At 38.9% G+C, this 24,209-nt stretch overlaps 2 protein-coding genes across 4 annotated transcripts; both read right to left on the bottom strand.

Moving 5' to 3' along the window:
* Positions 1 to 2,796: 2,796 nt before the first annotated feature.
* Positions 2,797 to 7,614, bottom strand: ccr7 (C-C motif chemokine receptor 7). The gene is made up of 3 exons (XM_014470239.2): positions 7,519 to 7,614; positions 6,572 to 6,618; positions 2,797 to 4,082 (listed from the first exon to the last, which is right to left on the bottom strand). The coding sequence occupies exons 1-3, from the start codon at positions 7,532 to 7,534 to the stop codon at positions 2,976 to 2,978; spliced, it is 1,170 nt and encodes a 389-aa protein (XP_014325725.1). The 5' UTR covers positions 7,535 to 7,614; the 3' UTR covers positions 2,797 to 2,975.
* Positions 7,615 to 11,864: 4,250 nt separating this feature from the next.
* smarce1 (SWI/SNF related, matrix associated, actin dependent regulator of chromatin, subfamily e, member 1) lies at positions 11,865 to 24,209 on the bottom strand. Of its 3 annotated transcripts, none has more exons than XM_023334297.1 (11): positions 23,976 to 24,208; positions 22,178 to 22,228; positions 22,013 to 22,056; positions 21,635 to 21,733; positions 19,268 to 19,348; positions 18,815 to 18,946; positions 18,404 to 18,575; positions 15,517 to 15,689; positions 15,306 to 15,407; positions 14,661 to 14,922; positions 11,865 to 13,055 (listed from the first exon to the last, which is right to left on the bottom strand). In XM_023334297.1, the coding sequence occupies exons 2-11, from the start codon at positions 22,182 to 22,184 to the stop codon at positions 12,850 to 12,852; spliced, it is 1,278 nt and encodes a 425-aa protein (XP_023190065.1). In that variant the 5' UTR covers positions 22,185 to 22,228; positions 23,976 to 24,208; the 3' UTR covers positions 11,865 to 12,849. The 3 variants fall into 3 exon arrangements, with proteins under 3 accessions (XP_023190065.1, XP_005803104.1, XP_023190066.1); XM_005803047.2 differs by having other exon boundaries at positions 21,629 to 21,733; positions 23,976 to 24,207; XM_023334298.1 differs by lacking the exon at positions 18,815 to 18,946 and having other exon boundaries at positions 21,629 to 21,733; positions 23,976 to 24,209.

Consider the following 24,209-nt stretch of genomic DNA (forward strand, 5'->3'; position numbering starts at 1 on the left):
GTTTTGGAGTACATCTCCACTATGCATTTATAGGAACTAAATGCTTTTTTTCCCATTTCTTTGCAAAACATTTCAAGCTCTCTGTCCCTGTTAAGGACAAACATCCCGCAGCACAATGTCGTCACTACCATGTTTTGCTGTGGGAATGGTGTGTTTAAAGTGATGAGTGTTGTAAGTTTCCAACCACACATACCCTTTTGCATGTGAGCCAACAGATTTAGCTGTGGATCAGTGCATCTCCTCCAGAATTACCATAAACCTGTTGGTGTCGTGATCTGTGTTTTTCTGTGTGTCTATTTTGAGTTTCTGTGTTTTCCGAGTCTCCGTGTTGTCCTGTCTTCCCCTTGATTTTTCCCAGGTGTGTCTCGTTCCGTGATTACCCTCTGTGTATTTAACCCCACCTGTGTCCTTTGTTCCTCGTCGGGTCCTTGTCGTTAGTTGTATGTAGCGTCTATTCTGTCAATGCATTCTTGTCCTTTCGTGTAGCCTGTTGCTACCTGTGTTGAGCCCTGGTCTTCCACTCAGCAGTGCTGCCTGGCCTTTTGGACTGTTTATTGGACTGTTCATCATTAAATATCATCATTTCTCACTTCAGCCTGGGTCTGCTGCGTTTACCTCACCACCATTCACCACCACTTCATGACAGTTGGTTGCTTCACTCATTATTGTCCTTCTTGGCCAGTCAGTCCGTTTTGATGAATATACATAAACTCTGGGTGTTTGGGTTTTGGCTTTGATTGTGTTTGTGCTTTTAACTATTTCTGAGTTCTTTATTACTCTTACAGTGATCTTCATGCATTCAGTTGTTAATTGCAGCCATTAGGGTTTTGCCATATCCATGAGTTTCTGATATGACAGAAATATCAGTGAAAGTTCTCGTTCTCGCCATATCAGTGAGTTGAGTTTCTTGGCTTATTCTTGGGTTCTGTTGTCTGTGCGTTTTAGCTCATAAATAGATAATTATCTTAATTGATTTGGAATTGTACTTTTGCTGCTTAACGAGCAGCAAAAGTTTAGAAATTAAAGGTTAAAAGTTTGGAAATCATTTTATAACCTAATCTTATATTAAGCATCTCAATAACTGACCTCTGCTGTATTTATGGTGAACTTTTTTCCATATTTACTTATGAGCAGCTTTCTACAGGTCTATCTCGTGAAATCCAAGTTAAAACCTCTAAAGTTGTTTTAAAATGGCAAAGATGTGAACAAGTTAAAGGGGTGTAAATGTAATGGCATGGATAATTATGTGTATTTGTTGATCTAATGTTACTTGTAAACTAAACACCAGCATGTTCCTATTTGGTGTTTTATTTCCAGTCAGTATCTTGTGTTTCTTTTGTTGTCTGTTTTCCCCTTTCTCTTGCCAGTTACCGCTCCTATTCCTTTTGGCGTCACTCCCACTAGTATGTATTTTTCCTTTTTGTTAGCTCATGCTTTGTGTTAGTTCTTGTTTTGTCCTGTGCCAGATTCAGATCCTGCGTCATTCGTTCTGGATTCCTGGTTTTTAGTTACCTGCCTGTCAGCTTGGGATTTGTTGAAGCTAAATAAAAGTTCCTCTGCTCTTACTTGTCCTCCCTTTGCCTCCAAGCAAACATTCTGGTCCTCGTTTAATGCACTGTATCACACGCTTTTATCAAAAGTTTCCCATTTTTAAGAATAACCCCAAATACTTGCAGTGAAAGAGTATTTTATATAAAATACATAATGCAGAAAGTGAAATGCTACATAAAATGCCAGTTTCTTATTTAAAGTAATTAACTTAAATCCACATTAGCTTCATCTGCAAACTTCATCCTCTCCACCTTGTCTAGACACAAGTAAATTATTTTGTGCTGCTGCTAAGTGAAGCTAATAAAGGTCTTTCCTAAGGTTTTCATTCATTAACCTAAACTATAACAGCCTTAAACAATGTACATTTGATTTGCTGATTTCCTGTGACTAATGTCTTTCTGTACACATCAGTCTGACTATAGATAAGACTTTGATGACGGGGAGAGGTGAGCTCATCTTTTCTTCGAGGAATCATGGTAAATCCTGACGTCTGCTTTGAGGAAATGAGTTTTAAGGAAAGGAATGCATGCGAGAAATTTCATAGTAGGTGTTTTCCGCATGTAAAGAATGTCTCGCAATGGTCTATAAAGTCTCTTGTAAAAGTATGCACACCATTTAAACTTTTCCACATTTTGTCACGTTACAACCGCATCCATCAATGTATATTTCACTCAAACCCGTCTGATGCCACGGCGTTCCACTTTTGTCAATAATAAATTATGCTCTACAATATCAAATACTTTAAGTTCATAGATTTTTATGCTGCACATATTTTATTACAGCCTTTGCGTCATCCTATAAATGTTGATCTTCTGATTCTTTTCTGAAACAAAACTGACTGAAAGTAATTTGTGTTCTCAAAGAAGTCATCTAATCTATCTGTAAAAATCTTTTTCCAAAATCCTGTGGAACAGCGATGGTTAAAAAATAATAACAAAACAAACAGGTAATTAGTAAAACAGTGTCTGTCACCTGCTTTACAAAAATGATATTAGCTATTTTCATGTTATTTGGAAATGGGCTGCTGTAAAAGATGTGGGTTTCAAATGTGTGTGAGTGAATTTCTATTTCTTCAATTACTGTTTTTTTCTTCATGCAAGCTTGTGACATCAGCCTATGCAGCTGATTTATTATAATCTGCGGTGGAAGTCATGAGGGTTTTGGTCTTATTTTGGAATTTAAACTGAATGCACTGAAAACAGCATAAAGAAACAGTTTATTTATTGAGTATACCAGAAACTTCACTTTCCTTTAAAATATGCATGTTTTTATTAACAACGAGAACTTTCAAAATACAGTCTTTTTAAACAAATCCCTGAATAAGACAAGCCAAAAGGTAGCATAACTCAAACAACTTGCAATTATATAACTTCTGCTATGTACATGGCAAGCTGATAGGCTTCGACAAAATAAAACAGTTTGTATTAGTCCATTTCAAGCATTTTGCATGTGGGGTTGACACCTTTAGGAGCGAAGGAGGTGGTAGTCTCTGTGTCAAGGCCAGCTGAGCTCCTCCTCCGACCGCAGGTGTATCTGTAGAACCTTTCCTGGCTCATGCAGCCAGTTTCCTTCAGCAGCTTAAGAACATCATTGCGAAACTTAACACCGATGAAGGCATAGACGAAGGGGTTCAAGCAGCAACGCAGAAAGGCCACATACTGTGTGATATCAGTGGCAAACAGGAGACTTTTGTCGTATTCACAGTTCTTTGTTCCTCCGGCTCCTATGTCGATTGTAGTCAAGAAGAGGACGACATTGTAAGGCATCTGGGAGACCAGGAAGACGATGACAATGGCGAGAATCACTTTGATGGCCCTGTTCCGCTCAAAGCTGCGAGCCTGGCAGAGCGTCTGGATGATGCAGGTGTAACAGAAGCTCATGATCAGGAGCGGAACGAGGAACCCCAACACAATCTGGCTGGCCTGGAAGCCAACTCGGAGCTGATCGTTTTTGATGGAGAACAGAGAGCAGGTGTTGTTGCTGACATTGGTGTACATCATTTCTGGTAGGGAGCAGATCAGCGCCATCATCCAGCTGGCAGTGGAGGACAACTTGCTCAGAAAGACAGCCTTTGAGCGAAGGCCGTGGGTGGAGATGGCCTTGGCGATGGCAAAGTAGCGGTCGACGCTGATGAGTGAGAGGAGGAACATGCTGCTGTAGAAGCTGACCTTGTAGATGGTGTGCATGGCTTTGCACAGAAAAAGCCCCAGCATCCACTCTGCCATGGAGTTGGCTGCCCAGAAGGGGAGTGAGAGGGCAAAGAGCAGGTCAGCGAAAGACAAGTTGAGCAGGTACACATCTGTCATGTTCTTGAGGCGCTTGAAGTAGAAGACAGTGGCAATGACCAGCAGATTCCCAGCCACTCCCAGCAAGCAGATGACGGAGTAGAAGAGCGGCATAAACCAGAGGCGAAACTGCCGGTTTGACTCTTTGTCGCAAAGCAGAGGAAAGTCATAGTAATCCTGGGACGAAGATGAGTAATCAAAATTCTCCAAGAATGTTGTATTTTCCAGGTACTCAGGCATGGAAGACTGCAACCAAAGAACAAAAAGTGATATAATGAGCTTTTCAGCAAATCTTACTGGTTTAATGCACATTTAAAAACTCACTCCTTCAGAGGAAATGACACTTACAAAAGGAAACACAGGGATTAGTGCTGCTAAATCTTTCAGTGTGGATGCAACCTCTACAGGTGGAGCTTAATTCAGTGTCATTAGACAATATTCACACCATTTTGCACTTTACACACTGATTCTAAAATATATTTGAGTGTTATTTTTTTGTGTTCTAGTCATAATAATAATAAGACCCAGAATAATAAGGCAAAACAGTTTTCAGAAAGATGTACAAATATTGTTACCTCTTGTTAATGTACTGTTCCAGTGCACACTTGAGCAGGTTTTCTTGCAAATTTTCACATTTTGGTTCATGCCTTTTATGTGGTCTAGTCATCCATGCTACATAGTTTTTCTCCAGACGCTTGGAGTTCAGGCCCAAATGTTCTGTTCTGGTTTCATCTGACCAGAGAATTTTGTTTTTTCTTGTCTGACATTTTCCAAGATGCCTTTTTGACAAAATTCAAGCAGGGTGCGATGTTCATTAAGTAATGTTTCTGTATTCTTCTCCCATCTCCACAAAGGAACACTGGAGCTCCACCTTTGTGAACATTGGGTTCTGGGTTGCCTCTCTGATCAAAGACCTTCTACTGCAGTTACTCGGTTTGTTTGAGCAACCAAATCTAGGAAGGGTGCTGCTAGTTACAAACTTTTTTTTATTTCCAAATAAAGGCGACCTATGTTCTGGCATACACAATTATGAGAGGTGTTCGATGCTGGTAGAGTTTCTTTGGTTTATTCTGCGTCATGTCCAGTCAGCTGAATTGTCAACTGGTGGACTTCAATTAAATTGAAAAAGCATCTCAGCGATGATCAGAGGAAATCAAATGAATTGGAGCTCACTTTTAAATTCAATAGCAAAGGGTGTGAAGACTTATGTGAATATTATGCTTAGCTGTCTGAAAACATCCTTCCAATCTGTGGAAAAGGTGACGGTATAGCAATACTTTCCGACGACATAGTAGATTAAAATTTAACAGAGAGGTTTGTTTATTTTAATCATGCAATTCTAAACATAGGAAAATCTGATTCAATAAACACGGAGTGGTATAATCCAAGGATTGATTTCTGTTCATGTTTATGGTTTGCAACTAGTGAACACCCAAAATTTAGTTACTCAAGTAAATTGATATTACATAACGTCAACAAAAACAACGCTATGTGACAAAAACAGTGTTACGTTCTGGCATACACAATTATGAGGAAAACTTCTGACATGACAGTTCTTCTGTATACAGTCATTGATCCACAAGAAGGGTGAGACAAACAAGATTACTGTTTATCTCACAGTTTTGTATTCAAGCATAACAGAATACAAACTTAAGTGGAAGGAAACATGCAGATATAATAGTGATAACAACAGCATAGAGAGGATTGTAAACCAAAACCTGCTCAAGATTTTGGAGGAGATTCACAACGTTTAGACTGGGGTTGGAGTCAGAGCTTGAAGAGCCATCATACAGAGACATGTTCATAGACATGCGCTACAGCTGTCACATTCCTTGTGTTTGGCCATTCTGAACAACAGACGGCATCACAAGTCTTTCCTGATCCAAGGAGAAAAAGGACATGATTGTTGTTTAGTCATCCAAAGATCTCTTTTCAAGATGAAAGCCTTGAAAAGGCTGGTAACTGGTAATCAATTAAATATCCCAGAGTCAGGAGGAAAAGTGGGGAGGTACAGAATCCATGCTGCTTGGAGTAGAATGTGAAGCTTACGGAGTAAGAAACGACTTAGGGTGTCATGTCATCTGCAGGTGTCGAGCTGCTCTGCTTTCTGAAGTTCATCATGTCATCATCAACTAGGCAATTTTAGGGCATTTCATAATTTCTTCTTTTGACGAGTTTTATGAAGTTGCTGGTTTTATTTTATAGAAAGAACATTTGTCCACACCTGCTCACAGAAGTATCAGTATCTGCTTTAATGAGCATGGCACTACTGTGACTGACCAGCAAGAGAAGTATGAGAGACTCCAGACCAGAAAATATAGATGAACCAAAGATTTCTAGCAGAGTTCCCCCACCTTCCTTTGTAGCTCAGCAGTGCCACATCTTGATCACCTTTATGCTACGCAGCGTTGATACAGTAATTCATGCAAAACATAAGTCTTGGCCAAGTATTGTGTACACATTACAGTACACTGACATGCTTTTCAGTAGGTGTGCTAGTACATTTTTGTACGCATACAACAGGTTTTTGTCCTGCATAAAATTTGTAAGGTTGTATTTTGGGTTTTCAATTACTGTAAGTTGGAATCATAAATTGACATAAATAAGCATTTTCAATCTACTGTATACAATATGTCAGTTTCACTTTGTGGACTGAAATAAATTAACTCAACAATGATATTCTGATTTATTGAGATGTACCTGTATACATTATTGTTATTTAGAATTTCCCTTACCTTTGTTGATATATTTCTCAACATGGTTGTTTGAAGACTTTGGTTATCTGAAAAACACGTTGAGAAAGTTTTGTAGTTAGGCGGCCGCTCAGTGTCTAGTACTGGATTTCACTAATTATACGACAGATCTTTAAACTCAAAGATGTAAGTTTGTCTCCTAAGATTTCAGTCAAAGAAACGTGTCATGTGAACATTATCCGATAACATTTTCAAGAGTATCTCTCTCTAATTTTCCTAATTTTCCCTTAAGCTGGGACTCTTCCCTCTGTGGTTAGTTCTACTGACTACAGTCAAAATTCTTTGTAGGCACATAATTCACAGGTTTCCCCTTTTGACACCAGTGAGATTCATGGTGGTACTGCTGTTAGAAGTTAGCAACTTTGAGCCCAAGTAAAAAGATCAGTTCTTCTTTTTTTATTTTCATACAAAAATACATTACCACAAGTAGCTCGGTTTAAATCTTGCAAAAGTTTGGGGGGAAAACTTCTCATTTTGCAAATGAGTACAACTACAACTAAGAGAAAAATTGCTTTTACAACTTGTATATATAAAGCCGTTCTTACATTGCATTTGTATATGTAGTGGTATTTTACAAATAATACATTGCTCCTCTGTTAGTTCATAAATGAGGATAAATGAAGCCAGTTTTTGCTCTATTTTATCCAAAATCAATAAAATGAACCATGACAGAATCTATAGTCATACATATGTGCAAGGTTTTCTGAGTTATCATGCTTTTTACAAGCACAGTTTGTGGATTTAACTCTTTGCCTCCTAAGAATGGCAACTAGCAGAACAATGCCAGCATTAAAAATGAGAAGTGATTAACCAGTTTCATCACCAAATAACAAGAAAAAGTCATTCGAAGGTTGTAAATAACCAATCAAACCCAATCATTCATCACCACAGCATATGCACCCATCCTTTTTAACTGATAAGGTACTTACCACCAACAGTTGGCATATTGACTGAAAGCTGCTCACAGTGTGACACGCAGAGTATCTGTGTTTGATGGTGGTTTCCCTTGTTGATGAAAAAAAAAAAAGTTGCATATCCACTCATGAGAAATGTTCCTTTCTCGGTACCCTCAAAAATCATGTGAGAACTCGTCTAACCACAAACTCCATTTAGAAAGAGAGCAAAGCACATGCTGCTTTCCATTTAAAAACACAGCTTAAAGTCTAGTCAAAATATGTTTTTTTATATCCATAGACACAGCCTCATGCGACAAAGAGGATGCAAAAATTTACATTTGAGTCAAGATAAATAAAAAAAAAATAGGACTGCTGAGCCAGATAACATCTTCACCCAAGGACTGTGGAAGCATCTTGTGTGTATTTAATTCAAATAAAAAAAATATTTTGTGTTGCTTTTGAAAGTTCCTTTGCCATGATTCATTGTGTTACTCTTGCTTTCATATAAGCTATTACCTGACAAACAGCAGGTGCTCGTATCTTGGTATGAATCATACGCAAATGAGAAACAAGCTGCTGTTTAAAGGATGCTAAGATCACACAGAGCAGAGGGGGGTTTATCTCACTGAACTCGCAAACAATGTGTTTGTATTTTAAGAAGGAGGTTTGGTGTGGCTGTTCAAAAACAGTATTAACCACTATGAGCTACTGTTGTGCATGTGTAATTCTTTTCCCCTGTTTTGCTGCATCTTTTAGTTGTGTTTGTACTGGACAGCAGCAGGAACCTTGCATGAATTAACCTTTCAAAACAGACTTGCACAGGCTGCTGCACACCTGTGCCTTTGTGGTTTGTGTTTTCTGCTTTCACTTGAGGCAGTTTTAACCACAGACCAAAAAAAGAAAAAAAGTTTTAGTGTAAAGCAAATCATTCACACCTAACGCAAATTGCAGGTTAAGATTATGGTGAATCTGATCCTAGCAGCTTCGTACAGGCACAAACGGCTTACATCTCCAGTCAAATGTGTGACTTTCCTCGAGGCATCGGTGCTGAATTTTGTTACATGCACAAGTGAGCACACTTCTTGTTCAGTGTTGAAAACAGGAAATCAGAACAAATCCTTTTCATCTAACCAACTTCCCTTACCTGTACTGTGCAAAGGATAAGCATACTCTTTGCAAATACCCTGCATGCCACAGTCAGAGACAGATGTAAACCGCTGAGCTCCCAGAACCCTTGTTTTCGATCAGTAACTGTCTGGGTTAAAAAAAATTTTTTTTAAAAAAGTAGGTTACAACCTTTTTTTAATCATAAGATTATAAACATCAAAAATCCCTGGTAAAAGACATTTAGTTCTTATCACGTGAATGAATTAGTTAAATATAACACATGACAAGCCACAATATGTATTACCTCATGTTAGTATGAGTTTTATGTGTGAGAAATACAATAACAAACTGCTGAAAGCTAAGTACCCAGACAGGTCATGTGACTGTATCACCATGATTACAAAATCTGATGACTTTACAACAATAAAGCCATCTGGTTATATTTCCCAACCAATCTTTTTGTATGTTTCTACTGGCATTTTGATGATTTATTGTTGGTGATGAACTCCAAGTCTTTGAGATTGGAAGGCCTACCTTTCCATTAGCCTAATTTTTTTTAGCTCCCTCCTCAGTCTCTATCAGTCTCAAGTCAGGACTCTGGTTGGGCCACTAAAGATGTTAGTATTTCTTTCCTATAATCACATTTTCCCCTTATGAATGGGATTTACCTTTTGTAAAATGGGATGAGACAGGAGGATACAAAATGTCACTGATGTGGCACAAAGACTTAAAATTTTACCGTGTGACCACATCAACCATAATGTCAGGAGTAACATTGGCAAGAATGGTCCTCTTGCCTTGATGTTGCCTTAATGTTATAAGCTACCAAATCTGCATGTTATGCACACAGCCTTACTTGTGGTCCGTCTTAGGTGCACAATATGTGCACTGTACTGTCCTCACATACTCATAGGCTCCAAAAACAAAGACTTGCTGTTGGAACCATTGGGTCCACAAGGACACATGTTGCATTTATATGCACCCACTGATTGGATGAACAGGGTACTGTGGTATCTAGCAAATTCCCACAAGTGATGGCATTCTAAATGCTCCAACCCTTTGGTGGAGAGTTCTCTCAAAATGGGTGAGACATGGATATAGGATGTGTACATAGGAACCTAAAATCTTTCTCCATGTCTCCCCAAATTGTGATAACAGCAGTAATATGACCAAGATTAGGACCTCTTGCCTCTGGGCTGTCATAAAGTCTGGATGACATGAACAGATTGAACAGATGGTGTTTGTGCCGGTATGAACCCACCAGTTTCAACAGCTGGACACTGTATACCCCACATGCAAAGCAACTGCACAATACAACCACCCGATCTGTCAAATTCCACCAAGAGCTGGTAATGCTGTGAAATTAAGTTACCCTCTTTGACTGGTGACTTTCAGATACATCTTTGTTGGACGACTTTTGCTCCACTTATTTTTGCTCTGTTGGAACTTCGTTTAAAACCGTTATAAAATTTCTTCCTTCTGTGTACTTAGCTTGTTTTTCTTACATTTAGTGAAAGCAAGTTCAAGTGACGTTCAAAGTTAAAATGTTCAGTCCTTGTATGCTAAAACTGGTGAAACCCTAACACAGAATATGAGTAGTAACACAATGTTACACATAGTGGGGGGTGGGTGTTGATTGAGGCATGTTTTGAAGCAACAGGAAGCTGGTTCTTTTACAGTTAATATGTTGACTGAACCTGGCTATGGATTAACATTTTTGATCCAAAAATATGGGATTTTTAAAGTTTTTTTAAAGTACAACATCAGTTGTACTTTAAAAAACAACTGACGTATTGTTTTTTAAAGTACAACTGTACCCAGCAAATCGAAGTTCATAATTGCTCACAAAGACAGACTGAGTTCTACACAATATATATTTTAACAGTTCCTTAAAATATAATCCCATTATGTTTTAATGAATAATATGTAAGCTTTAACCATGGCTTAAGACATTACTACTTGGTCCCTGAGAAGAAAAGGAAAGGTGTGAGGAAGACAATGTCAGACAAAAGAAAAACAAAACATGCAATAAAAAGAGCAAATTAGTAATCAAACTGAAAAAAAGGAAAACACATTAGTAAGTTCAATAATGGAAACCAAGCAAATACAAAAAGTCAGGGGTGTAGAACTGGAAAGTTCGTGTCCAGTTCTACACCCCTTTACAGCAGGATCAGTCCAATCATGGTTGCTGACTGCACTGTCCAATCAGCAACAGAGGCAATGGAGAAGCGGCCCAACCAATCAACGACAAGACAAGACAGCGTCCAGAACGCTGCAGCTTTAAAACAGCGTGCAGACAGTCACGTGCCTAAAACAGAGCGAGAGCTCATTAATTGTGGATTCAGGTAAGATAAAATTAGGAACTGAATAGCTGGTCGCTTACTCAGGAGCAGAAACGCAGCCTACCCAAGGAGGGAGCGATTAGCGGGCGGGAACTAAGCCACAATAAACTCCAGCTGCAGCTAAAAACGTCAGCAGAGCAACAACACTAAACACATGGCAGGTGTAGGACCCAAAAACCAATTAAAATCCCAGACACTGGTTGTAAAATGGCACTTATGATCTCAAATGAGCAGATCAAGAACACGAGCCACCCACAAAGCCGACATGTAGCAGCAGGAACATGGACACACACACCTTAGCAGTGTTCTCTTACCTCCATTTGATTGATGGGCGGGGGAGACGCCCATCAATCAGAGGTGCTTTTCTGTCTGCATCTGGTGCAGAGTGGGAAAGGTGTACTCAACAGAGTAGCATCAGAGGACACAGGACAGGAGCTTCTGAAAACAATGGCGGACAACCAGCATCATGAAGACCAAGTAGCACGACAGACAGGTGAGACAGAAAGTTGTGGGAAAATTTAAAGTAGGATTAGTTTGGAAATCAGTACTCTAAGCTTAGGAGACTCATAGAGCACCACTCAATCCTTTATTTGAAAATGTAGGGAACATCTGCAAACCAGCCAACCAAGGCATGACGATCAGCCTAAAGTGAAAAACCAGCCAATGAGAAATTGACCCAGAGGAGCAGCCAAGACGACTGTGGTAACTCCTGAAGAGCTGCAGAGATCCACAGCTCAGGTGGGAGAATCTGTTAACAAAATGACTTAAAAGTGTTTTTCATGAAAAAACAAGTTGAAAGAAATGCATTATTGGAATAAATAAACATTTTGATATTTCAAGTTACTGAGATAGATGCACCCGAGGAGCTAAATTGTATTTTAAATGTATTACTAATTCAAACATGTTTTCCAAAACAAAGAGACAGCTGTGTTTCAGGGTAGAAAAGTTTATTTGTATAAATATGCAAAAATGAAATTCATCTTAAGACTGCATGTTAATAATGAGGGTTCTAACCGTTTTACAACATGAAAATTCACGTTTAAGCAAACCTCGTTACACCATGTACACATTAACTGGACATGTAAAAGATTCCTGCTAAAAACCGCAATACTGATCAAAACAAACACATGTTCTAAGCATACTGCTTTTGATTTGATTGGCAGCCAGCAAACTTTAGAACACTTTAGCATTGTACAGCATCAATGATCAGATGATATATACTTAAAGACGAGCTGTACCTAGAGCACCCAATCCACAAGTATAATAAAAATGCTGATAATAAATAAAAGAGTAACTACTACTAAATGACTACAAACTCCTGAGACAATACTGTTACTGTAATACTGATACAGAGAGTAAACAAATATTCTCCTGCCAAGGAGATGGTCACTTAGCTCCACTCTTAAACAACTTCTTTTTTTTTTTTTTTGACCTGCAACATGCAAAACAATAGAAGCAACAATGGTATTACAACACAAAGAACAAAGTTAAACGTAACACTGAGCAATTTTGTTTGTCTGCCAGACATAGTGCTAGAGATATGTTTCCATATGTGCTGATGAAGGGCTTGTGTGCACTCTTCCAAAGAAGCCGAAAATATAGTGCCTTCACATGGGCTTTTGTGGCAAAATGTAGCAGCCATTGATTTTAGACAAGGTCATTGCTTTGTCGACTTAGAGTGCAGACTTTTTATTATTATTATTATTATTATTATTATTATTATTTTATTCACTGTGTGTCTGCAAGTTTTAGGTTTATAACCTCAGCTGCAGCCTTAGGCTTGTTAACCAATCAGCCCGTCTGAATGCTGCTTTCACACTTTGACAACAAACATGAGATTGTGCAATTTCTGTAATCAGAGAGTCAAACAGATGGAGTGGCAGCCCTGCGGTTTCCACCATGTTTGCTGCTGAGCTCAGTGGGCTGCCCTTGCCTTGCCAGGTCCCTCTGATGGCTCGCTGGTCGTGGCGTCTTCTGTCTGCGCAGAGGTGGTCTCTGAGCCTGTGTTGCTGTCGCTGGTTCCCTCCTCCATGGCTCCCTCAGGGACGCTCTCCTTGTCCTCTGACGCTCCCTCCTCGCTGCCTGGATGGGCCTCCATCTCCTCTGAAGCTTTTTGCTTTACTGCATTAGACAAATAAAATTAATTAAACTTACCTAATCAATATTTTCAAATTATTGCTTAAGTCACATCTCTTTGCTTACTAAAAAAAAAACAGTGCTGCACTACAGCACTTAAATGAATGGAAAATTCATTTAAATGGCTATTTTTTTTCTATGTTGACTACAGAAACTACTTAAAACAGTAACACCAAATATTAATCTCCATACTTTGCTTCTTTCTGCTGCAAGTAGAGTAGAGCTGAAACAATCAAATTAATTCTGATGAATCACCAGTTATCTTAGCAATCAATTAACCACTAACTAATATGTACTCAAATAAATTTCATTTGCCAAAAGAACAACATATTCAGAAAAGCAATTAAGCCAAATCTGTACAAAAAATATATGCATTAAGATAGAAAAAAACTTTTGTTTGTGAATATGTTCTTTCCAAAACTCCTCAAGCGCCACAGTTTTAGCTTCACCTGGTTCAAATTCTGTAAAAATAACAACAAAAAAAACATAAGCACTTTTTTGCATTGTACAGCATCGATGATCAGATGATATAAACTTAAAGACAAGCTGTACCTAGAGCACCCAATCCACAAGTATAATAAAAAAAAAACAAAAAATAATTAACAAACTGTTCACATGTTGATTTTAGAGGTATTTTTAAGCTGCAGCTGCATCCTAATCAAACATACAAAGGGAAATTAATTAGTTATTTATTTCATTCTATATCGAATATTGTATAAAAAGTCTTCATTAAAAAATTTGCAAACTCTGCCTTTTTTATTCAATTAGTCAATTAATTGTCAGAATAATCGACAGATGAATCAATAACTAAAATAATTATTAATTGCAGCCCTAAAACAGAGCGTTAATCAGTGGAGCAGTAAAGACGTCAATAGAATAATAACTATTTTTAACCAAGTTCTCCAAACATGATGAAACCACAAACGCATGGCAGAATGTGACCAGGTCAGATGATATCAAAATGTAACTTTTTGGTCTGTATGCAATCTGTGAAAGAAACCCAATACTTGTTATCACCATGAACACACATGAAACTTGGTGGTGACAGCATCATCCTGTGTGGATGGTTTTGGTTATCCTAGAACAAAACCAGTTAAAGATTTAAAACTTGAGACGAGGACAGGACAATAACCATAAACACACAGCCAGAGCTAAGAAGACACTTTGCACTAACACTATTTCAATCAGTACATGTGCAAAGCTGCTAGAGACAAACTGCAAAAGTAACTTTCAGTTGATTATTGGTTAGGGTATAAAATATCTAAGGTATTGAGTTTGCACTGCACACCACTTTGTGTTGATCTGTTGCATCAAATCCCAATAAAATGCATTGCAGTTTGTGGTTGCGACGTGACAAAATCTGAAATTGAAATAAATTATTTTTGCAAGGCACTGTGTGTCATTTCGTTTTGCTTAAAGTTGTTAGGGAGTGTTGTTTTCAACTATGTGTTGAATGGAAAAGAAAACATTAGACTGAGACTCCTTGTTTACAGGTACTACTTCTTGAATGAGTCAGTTTGGTATCAGGGTCACGCCATCTCAACTGGGACATCCATGAATTACACACAAAGTTGCATAAAGGCTGCTCACCTGGTGGATCTGCAGTATTCGACTCTGCGTCCTCTCCTTCCTTGCTGCTGCTGTCACTGTGAGAGTTCTGCTGGGACTTTTTGCCATGTGTAGCACAAACATGTTTTTCCTCCTCTGCCAAGACGCAGGTGGGCGCCTCTCTCGCCCCTCGGTCCCCTGCATCCTTCTCTCGTTCTGCCATCCGTTTACGTGCTGCCTCTTCTGCTGCAGCAATCTCCGCAGAGATCTTCTCCATGTCCACTTCCACCTTCATGCAGCACAACTGGACAGAGAAACATGTATGAGAAACATGTTTGCTGTTGCATGTGGACACTCTGCACAAAGAAACTGTTTACAACAAGATAAATGAAAGTTTAATTTGGATAACTAAAACATGTTGCTGCATGTTGTGTCCTCAAGGAGCTCTTTATAGGATAAATGGCGCCACCTGTTGTAAAAGCCAAATGCTGCATTCAGGACTAATATAGGGCCCTCAAACAATAAATGACAGCAACAGCATTATAAGGACATGTGGATGGAGTTAGCCCCAGCTGTGGGCTGTAGGACAGACTGAGACTGGCGCAGGGCCCAAGCTGCATGCGGCATGCAAACTGAAGCTTGCGTGCAAGTAAGCAATGACCTGATTTAATGTAAAAGATGCCATACCCTTTTGAGCTCATTGTTGAACGACTCCGTGGCTTCAATGAATTTTCTTTTCTTGTCCTGGTGGCGGTCTTCAATCTGAAGCAACTCTGCCTCCAATTTTCTCTGCGAAGCAGGACATCCAGGCGCCACAGTTAATAAAATAATGAGTCAATGAAAGCAAAGCTGTCGCAGCCAGAACGCAGAGTTATGCGACACTGCGGTTTGATCTCACCTGATGCACCATTAGCGACTGGACCTGACGTTTGAGGACCTGCATGCGGGCGGTGGTGACGACGGACCGCACATCTGGGACGACGCTCTCGCTCAGGATCTCGCTGATCAGGCGGTGGTTGCGCTGGAAACGAGCAGCAGCTGTGTGTTTCACAGAAAAGCCGTCGTCGTAGTCTGAAGACAACAAACAAATTGGGTTGCTGAAGTGGCTCCAGGAAATACAGGTCGATCCGTATCAATGTCCCATTAAATTGCTGAAAGTACACTACTGAATGATGCTAGAGCTACTGTGTCCAAAAAGAAGGCTGATGTTGCTCGGTATTTGTAGCGTTTTAGCTGAGAACATGGTCTTCTGCGATTCCCACGATGTGGGGGGGAAAAAAAACCTGAAAATAAATCGCCCTTTACTGCAGTAGAAAAACCCACATTAAAATGCTAAAAGGAAAAATCCCAACCTTTTAATTGGAGCATATTAACTCAGTAATGTGCTAAAGATAGTCCAAAGTCTTCTTTTACATTATCTTCCTTCTAGCTTTTTACCACAAGTTTTTAATAGGATTTAGAACGCTACTTGGAAATGGAAGATGGTTGATTTTGTAGTTTAAATGATTTCTACATATTATATATATATATAAAAATTTAGCCTCATATTGATTTCTTCTTATGTTTTTTGATGTGAGATTTTGCTACTGCAAGAAATATGTAAGGTTTCTGAACATTCACTGGGCATCCCAGTAAATATATATGCTGTTATATAAAGATACTTTAAAGGGAATTGACCTATTATTGTTGCTGGAGTAGGACAAGGAGTTAATTATGGGTCACTGTGTGAAGACAAATGTTTAAGATATGCTCTGTAGTCTTAATTTATCAGCAGCTGTTCTTTATCCCAAAGCAGTCCTTAGATCACAAAGTAGCATTCTGAACAATTAAGGCACGTGATTATTTATTTTTAAAAAATCCCTAATAACCCATTGACCTAATTACATATTTAATCTAAATACAAATTAAACAACTTAAATAGATTTTTTTTAGCTTTGGCTCGTGAGTCAAATGCTTTTGTAGCTCACTTTAATGCCCTTCCCGGTACACAGTAAGCTTTCTAATAGTTTTTGGCATTTGTTTTGACTAATTATGAAACCTTGTTTTCAAGCCAAACCTCTTAACATACACTACCTGAACATGCAATTGCAGAAAGTTTGTTTCAGGAGCAGAATTTTCTCCGTTTTAGGGGAAAAGACTGAACATCTGGGGTTTATTGCTTCTATATGTCATGTTTTGATTCTACATGAATCATAAAATATCCATTCTGAGAGACAAATGACACAACAAAGGAAAGCTTTCACTGCATTTGTCAAGGCAAGCAAAAATAATGTTGAAGATGAAAAAGCAGTGAATGAATGCAATGAACACTATGTACTTTAAACCAATCATGAAAAATCCTCAGATTTGTGACACTTTAAAATGATTAAATTTGTGACTTTGAAAATCTTTTCAGACCCCTTTAGCAGAAACACTAAATTATGGTAATTGCTGGTATTTTAACGACCTTCTAAAAGATTTCCAAGTTAATAATACTTATGTGAAGAGTACTCTACATGTATATAAATGTTATAACACCGCTGAGCACTTGCATCATCATATTATATTATTGATGTGTTGATTGCTTTGGATTTTGAAGGCCTTAATTACACACGGTGTTGTAGTTTTGTTTGGTTCACTAGTAACCGCCCAATGTTGTTGCTGCTGCTGTGCAACAACTGTGCAAATTTGAAGCTTTGACAACAACAAAGTACAAATCAGTCGCATATGCCAAGATGAAAACTTCAAAGAGCACATATAGGAGCTCTCCCACCACAACAGGAAACATTCAAGAGGGGTGACAGATTCTAAAAGTATTGTGTGGGAATTAAGCTTTTCTCTGGTTCACAAATTCAGCAGAGGTACGTCTCAATAACGCGTGGGAAACTCATTCAACATCATCCCTCATCATGTCCTCATTTTTTTCCCACCTCAGTCTGCTGGAAGCGTTCAAGGTGTTAATAAAAACAGAAACATTTAAATGTCTGGGATTAGTGATTAAGTTACACCCAAGACAAAGCTACAAAACAATTTACCTGGCTGCCTGTACGAGCTTTCGAAAAGTTACAACCTGTTTTGATGGTTAAAGTGAGAAAAAAAAAAAAGAGAGAGAAGTTGTTTATAGAAAGAGATTAGGAGCGGATTATCATAAAGGGTTTTATTAATAAAACATAATCCGTGACTATGTTGCCACCCGGAGAGCTAAACCTTATTTAATTATTGCCATACGTGCAGCTTGTTCAGTACGTGACCCGCTGGGATGTCGACTTTAACTTTTTTTATGGTCTGGGGTGTTTCTAAATAGCAGCTGTTTTATCTGTAGTTTTCCTGCACATCATTAACTTCTACTGTAACCCAGCCCGACCCCAGACAAGCATCATTTCCTGGAGGTGGGTGTAACTCAAATGTCTTATGCTGTCTAAATCTGTGTGTGTGTGTGTGGGGGGGGGGGGGGCATGTGTGTGTGTGCGTGTGTGTGTGTGTGTGTGTGTGTGTGTGTATCAGACTTTATGACAACAGACAAAAGAATGTAAATTTGGTAATCATGTCTAAACCGATCTCAAGAATGTAAACGCTAGTGCACAACTAAAACAAAATTTGTCTTCATTTGCAACTTGAAGGAAAAAACATTTCATTTCAAAGGTAGAATTACATAAACTGAGGATGGATGTAGCAGCGTAGGAGGAGAGAAAGAGACTTTCAGGGAGTGGAGGCTTGTAAATCTGTGTGGTCGGGCTGCAATAATTACAGCTCTGTCACCGTGCCCTAAACCTTGGGAAACAAAGCATTTAACTGAGTGGCCTTACCGTCTGGATCCTCTGCGGGCTGAATGCTCATATAAGGCTCGCCCTTGTCCAGTCTGGACTGCCTCTGGCGACTCTCCTCCTCCAGAGCGGCCTCGGCCCGGCTTTTTGCGTTGACATACGCCAGGTAAGCTGGTGAGTTGTGATAGGCCTTCATGCTCTCGTTATACTCAATCTACAGCGGAAAAGATGACAGGAATGACACCGGAAAAGCAAAAAAAAAAAAAATAACAAAAAGCAAGCAGACTCAACATGTGGTTGGCTGTTTCAATCAGCAAAGAATAAACAAGAAAAGAGGTTTTACTCGTGACTGGTAGAAAGAAGGAGCAATGTCTGGGGTGACCCACAACCTTTGGGGACACAGCTACTTGTCACCCACCAACCCCATAGACACCCCTCTGTAAAACAACCAACCTTCTCTGCTTCGTAGTCATTCAAATAATCCTGTTTCTCCTCATCAGTGAGGTCCCTCCACATTCCACCGATTATCTTCCCAATTTCCCATAGCTTCAGATCAGGATTGGAGGCTTTTACTTGATCCCAAACCTGGTGATGAGAACCAGACATGGGTGTGGGGTTGGGTTGGGTTGGAGGGGCTATAGGTGGTTATCTCTTTGCAGAGAGGTCACAAACCAGAGGAGGCCGTGTGCTTTAAGTTCCATATCCAAAGTGGATAAATCCCACTAGGATGTTGACACTCCTACCTAATCTCTGGCTTCACATCTTACCTTGCTTACCAACTTTAAACATCTGAAACAAAGGTGCATCTAACTGAGTTTACAGGATATCTAAAGAAAATAAAATGAGCCTGTCAGTAGCACACACAATGATGATTAAAAAAATTGTGATTTTAAAGAATGTACACACCTTCCGACTGTATCTCATGTAGGGCATCAGTGGCTTATCAGGTGGTTTTGGGGGCTTTGGGATGTTTATTCCAGAGGAATTCTTGTAAAACAGAAACAAAGAGTTCAAGCTTTTTTGCGCAATGAGATGAAGTATTCAAACATGACTTGTATCTCTGAATCTGACTTCAACAGAATACCAGTGACCAGAGATTTTCCAGATTTGTCGCGCACTGTAATCCCCCTCTGCTACCTACTGCTGATCAGCTGGCTGTAATGAGGCGACTACACTTTTGCCAAGTTTACAAGGAGACCTGGAAAACGTTAAATCAACTTCAAAACTTTTCCAGACTGTGTAGAAACCCCTGGATGTATACCCTAACAACCAAATTTAATCTACTTTGACCATTTGTGAATAACAACCTCGACAATTATCCTCTAAAGCTTTGATGATTCTCCTATTGTTACTGAAAATATAAAATGTCACAACATTTTTAAAATTATCCTGCAGAAACTTAGAACAGAGAAGAATGGAGCAAATGTGAGGTGCGGGCTTATTAAACCCACATGTGACGCAGAAAGAGCAATGTACTTTTGACAGTCAAACCTTGACACCAGCATGTTATTTCACGTTGGCCAACTCAGAGCGTGACTCACAACAAGGATGAACCTCACAGAGAAATCTGCACCATCTGTATTTAGTTTAAATTTAGATCAAATGTAAGGAGGAGCTAGCTGAAATTTAGGTGGGAAGGTAACAACTTATGGGAAAAACAACTCCAGAAAACTATTTTCTTACAGGTCCTTAGACTTAGCGATGTATCCTCTCTGATAGAACAACGGCTAAATGAAAGGGTAGTGATTGCAGTTTGAGGCTAAACTAAAGTTTATTTGGTAGCTGAAAGCTGATATGGAAGATCTCCAAAGAGTCTCTCGATACAGAAGAGGCCTTTAAAACTGTCACTGTAAATTTGCCATTAGAAATTGTGCTGCTGTGCTGAATTACTGCAGTATTTCCCCCCCCATATTTCAGTCATATTTAATTTAGAGCTCAGAAAATAGTGTCATTTGGTGAGAAAACGTCTGGAAAAGTGCCCCGATATGACTTCTGCTGTGAGTTTCGCCTTATGAATTTATTGAAGAAGTGCAGCAACATCTCTGATGGATGATCTAACCATTCTCTGAATGGTTAGATCATCCAATATAGTTAGTGTCCTTTCACACTATAATAGTTTTTGACTATCTGTTGAATTTACTTCAAAAGACTAAAACATTAGTGTGAGGTTTTAAAAAATAGTTTTTTGATGTACAGTTTGCGCTGCAAGATCAATGAATCTGGTTGTAATGATTGAATCTTTTCACATATTTGATGCCTCTATTGTTTTGTTTATCATTACAGAAAGAAGAATTAATAAAAATTTCATTAAAAGAAACATCATAATATGAAATGATAACCCAGATGCATCCTCATTATACATGGGCTGGTTACTAGTTTAAAAACTGCTAAATTATTCTGTCATACTAATTTAATTATACTGAGATGCCTAAGACCTATATTTTCACTGGCTGTATGGTGGCTCCGTTACCCCTGTTGCTGCACACTATCCATCAGCTGCCTGAAATAAATTCACCGCTAAACTGAGGTACCATAGTATATGCAAAGTAATTTTATACTGGCCCATGCCTATTGATGAGATTTTGTTACAACTTTAGTGAACATCACTTAATCCTTTCAATTAAGTTTTCACAACAATGTCGCCTCGGAGCACTTTTAGAAGACATGCACATCTTTAACAGTTGAAGACTGTGCAGAAATCAGGGAACTGGGCTGCTTATGAGAAACTTAAAAAAAAAATCTAATTTAAGCTGAGATTAGCCCATAGCGAGACATAATGCCATTATCAGAGTCAGCCAACCACCACTTGCATGCAGCGACTAAATTATTGCTCAGCAGCCAGAGCCATGTTGAGCAGCAAGTCTGCAATGCCATGGCAACACTGAAGGCATGGGTTATTTAAGATGGCTGTCAGAAATGCAGAATTAGAAAGGAAGGTGTGATCTGAATGGACACAGATGGACTGTTTTACTGCAGGTTTGACTGTGGAATGACGCATATTTCCAGTTCAGTCTCAGAAATGAAATAAGGCAGACATCTCACACGAATTACCCAGCAGCATTTTACTTTTAAGGAGATGTGTAAAAAAAAAATCTTTCCTTCTCATTGGAACAGAACAAAAAAAATGCTGACACTATAATGATGTTTGTAAAGTCTTGGTTTAATTACTAATCAAAGTTTCACTGGAAAATAACTGATGACAGGTCTGAGCTTACCAATTGATTAATATACCGAGTCACAATATTTTTACTTGGTTCATATTCATACCGTTACCCGACTGTTGCTGCTTTGGCTCCCTCCCAGTCTGTAGTTGTTGTAGGCCAGATGACTGTAAGGGTTGTACCCTACAAACCCGGGTGTGTTGGGCATTTGCTGAAGGAAACAAATTAGACATAAACATGAATGAGAAATGACATAACACAGGCAGTGGGAGGATTTAACACAAAAAACAGCCCATTACATAAAAAAGAAATGAAAGAAGCAATTTTATGGTGGTTTGGGAGGGTAAGTAAGTAGAAAATATGCAAAACAAACTTTCATTAATGCTACAAGGAAAACAATTTCCAGAAGAAGACATTTATCATTAGTCTGTGTGTTTAAAGATGTAACTTTACCATGTGGTACTCATACTAGAGCAACCTGTATACTTACAGTCGTTGGGGCAGGAGGAGGCGGGGGGGCATAGGATGGTCTCTCTGTTGTGAATTAAAAAATAAATAAAAATCAGGAAAGGCTCAATAATTAGGACACTTTAGTGATTCCATATTGTCTCGTAAAGGTTGTCTCTATCAGTTACAATTATTTCTAATTACTTACTAGACATTTTTGCAGCGAGACGGTGGTATCAGTCAATTCCAGTCATTGAATCTGAAATGTGCAAGTTTGACATCATGACAACAATTTATATTGTAGAGATGATGTGACATAAAATAGTGATAGATGTTTATTTAAAAAAAAGCACAAAACAGTTACATTCGTGCTGGGTTATTAAGACACAGACATTACTCTAAATTTCAACAGCAAAGCACTTTTTTTTTTCTTTAAGCAATTTCAGACAAAGCAATGCCAGGTTGGGATAAATATGTTACCAACAAGAGCTACTAGCATGCAACCTGTAGATGCAACATACACAAATCAATGGCTGAATGCCCTCATTAGCACATTTTCTTCTTTTCTGCACTTTATCAAAATATCCTGTACTGTCTCAGGTAAACCACAATCACACAAAAAGTTTCGGTTTTCCTGCTACTTTCAAATAATGATTCAAGCTACCGTGTTCTAACTTTAATCTAGCCAATACAATAAATTCCTTCCTCTTTCCAGTATGTGTAATGGTTTGCTTTACTGGTGGAATCAGAATGTCATTAATGAGGAAATGCAAGCATGTAGGAGAAGGGATGCAACAAAAGCTGCAGAATGGTAGCTGGACTTAGGTATCTCTGAGCCACATTCTCCAGGGAATATTCCTCCTAAAACTGCATTTTTTTAACACGACAGACTCACAATGTTTGATTATTTCTGTAATGGTCTGTTTGCTCATAATATTAGTAAAGCAGGTTGTTGTTTTTTAAAGAGAAATCAGAATGCGCTAATATTGGTATCATCGGATTTTACAAAAGAAAAAATGAGATTGGAAACTGGCCACAACATTCTGATTAGTCCATCTTATAGTAGCAGTGATGTGATTTGTAAGGGATATAAGTCAAAGCAGTTGTTTATTATTTCTCTTCCATACAGTCTGAGTTTAGGTCATTCAATATGACCCACTCACTTTGTGAGTAGATGGTCCATTCATGTCTAAGCACGTCTGTAGGAGACCTAATGAATGTGTCCTAATATCCTTTCTAAGTACATTTTATGACTCTAGACATACAAAAAAACAAGATATTGTGTTAGGTGACTTTTTATATTTAATATGGCACCCTAAAATAAACAAGCAAAAACCCACCAAGCCATGGTTATAAGTAAGGATTAATTTAGTGTTCTTTAAATTTAAAGAAATTGAAATTGTGATGATTAATTGGTTTTGGGGTGACCATCTCCCCCATCCCAAATTTAGGATCCCCCACCTCCTAATCCGTCAAAAGAAACGCTACGCCCCTGTGCTAGTGAACCAGCGTTGCTGACAGCCTAACATCGCCTCGGACTTAAATGTTTAAATTGTGAATGTATTGGAATGCTTGTTATTGTGCAACAGTTTAATGTTGACTGGTTGTCATTGTTCTCAAAACGGACTAGCTGGGAGTTAGCTATCACGCTAACGTTAGCCAGTAACCGACAACAGCTAATGCAGGAATTTCTAGTTCGCTACTCAAAAACAAACGCCGACTACATGTTCACTGACGGGCTGCTTTATTACGCATCCTTTGGATTTATTGTGATTATAATTGTGCCACGTTTAATGAAGCTAATCAGCTAACATTAGCGCTAACTAGCTAATAGGTTAGCCACCTCAATGAAAAGAAAAGGACACCTCCAGACACGGTAACAGCATGCAGCGTCAAGTCGAACCGTCCACAGACACGTAAACTAACTCGGATTCAAGTGGAGGCAGAAAAAAAAAAAAAAAAAAAAAAAAAAGCCAGCTTGCTGCAATGACAGCCGGACAACTCACCACTACAACCTTCAGCCCCCCACCACTATGTTGTGGGTTTCACGGAGGGGGCTAACCATCTAGCTGAGAAGGGAAGGAAAACATCCCCCACAATAAACGAATGAAATGGGGTCCTCTCCTATGATTGCTGCAGAATCCTCCAGAATGCACCCCCACCCTAGCTCTCTCGTGAGAACACCCGTGCCTCGGCTCGGCGATTGTGGCAATCGCCCTAAACTCGTAGTACTGCAGCTC

The sequence above is a fragment of the Xiphophorus maculatus genome, chromosome 5 (genome assembly GCF_002775205.1).
Source record: "Xiphophorus maculatus strain JP 163 A chromosome 5, X_maculatus-5.0-male, whole genome shotgun sequence".
NCBI classification, from domain to species: Eukaryota; Metazoa; Chordata; class Actinopteri; order Cyprinodontiformes; family Poeciliidae; genus Xiphophorus; species Xiphophorus maculatus.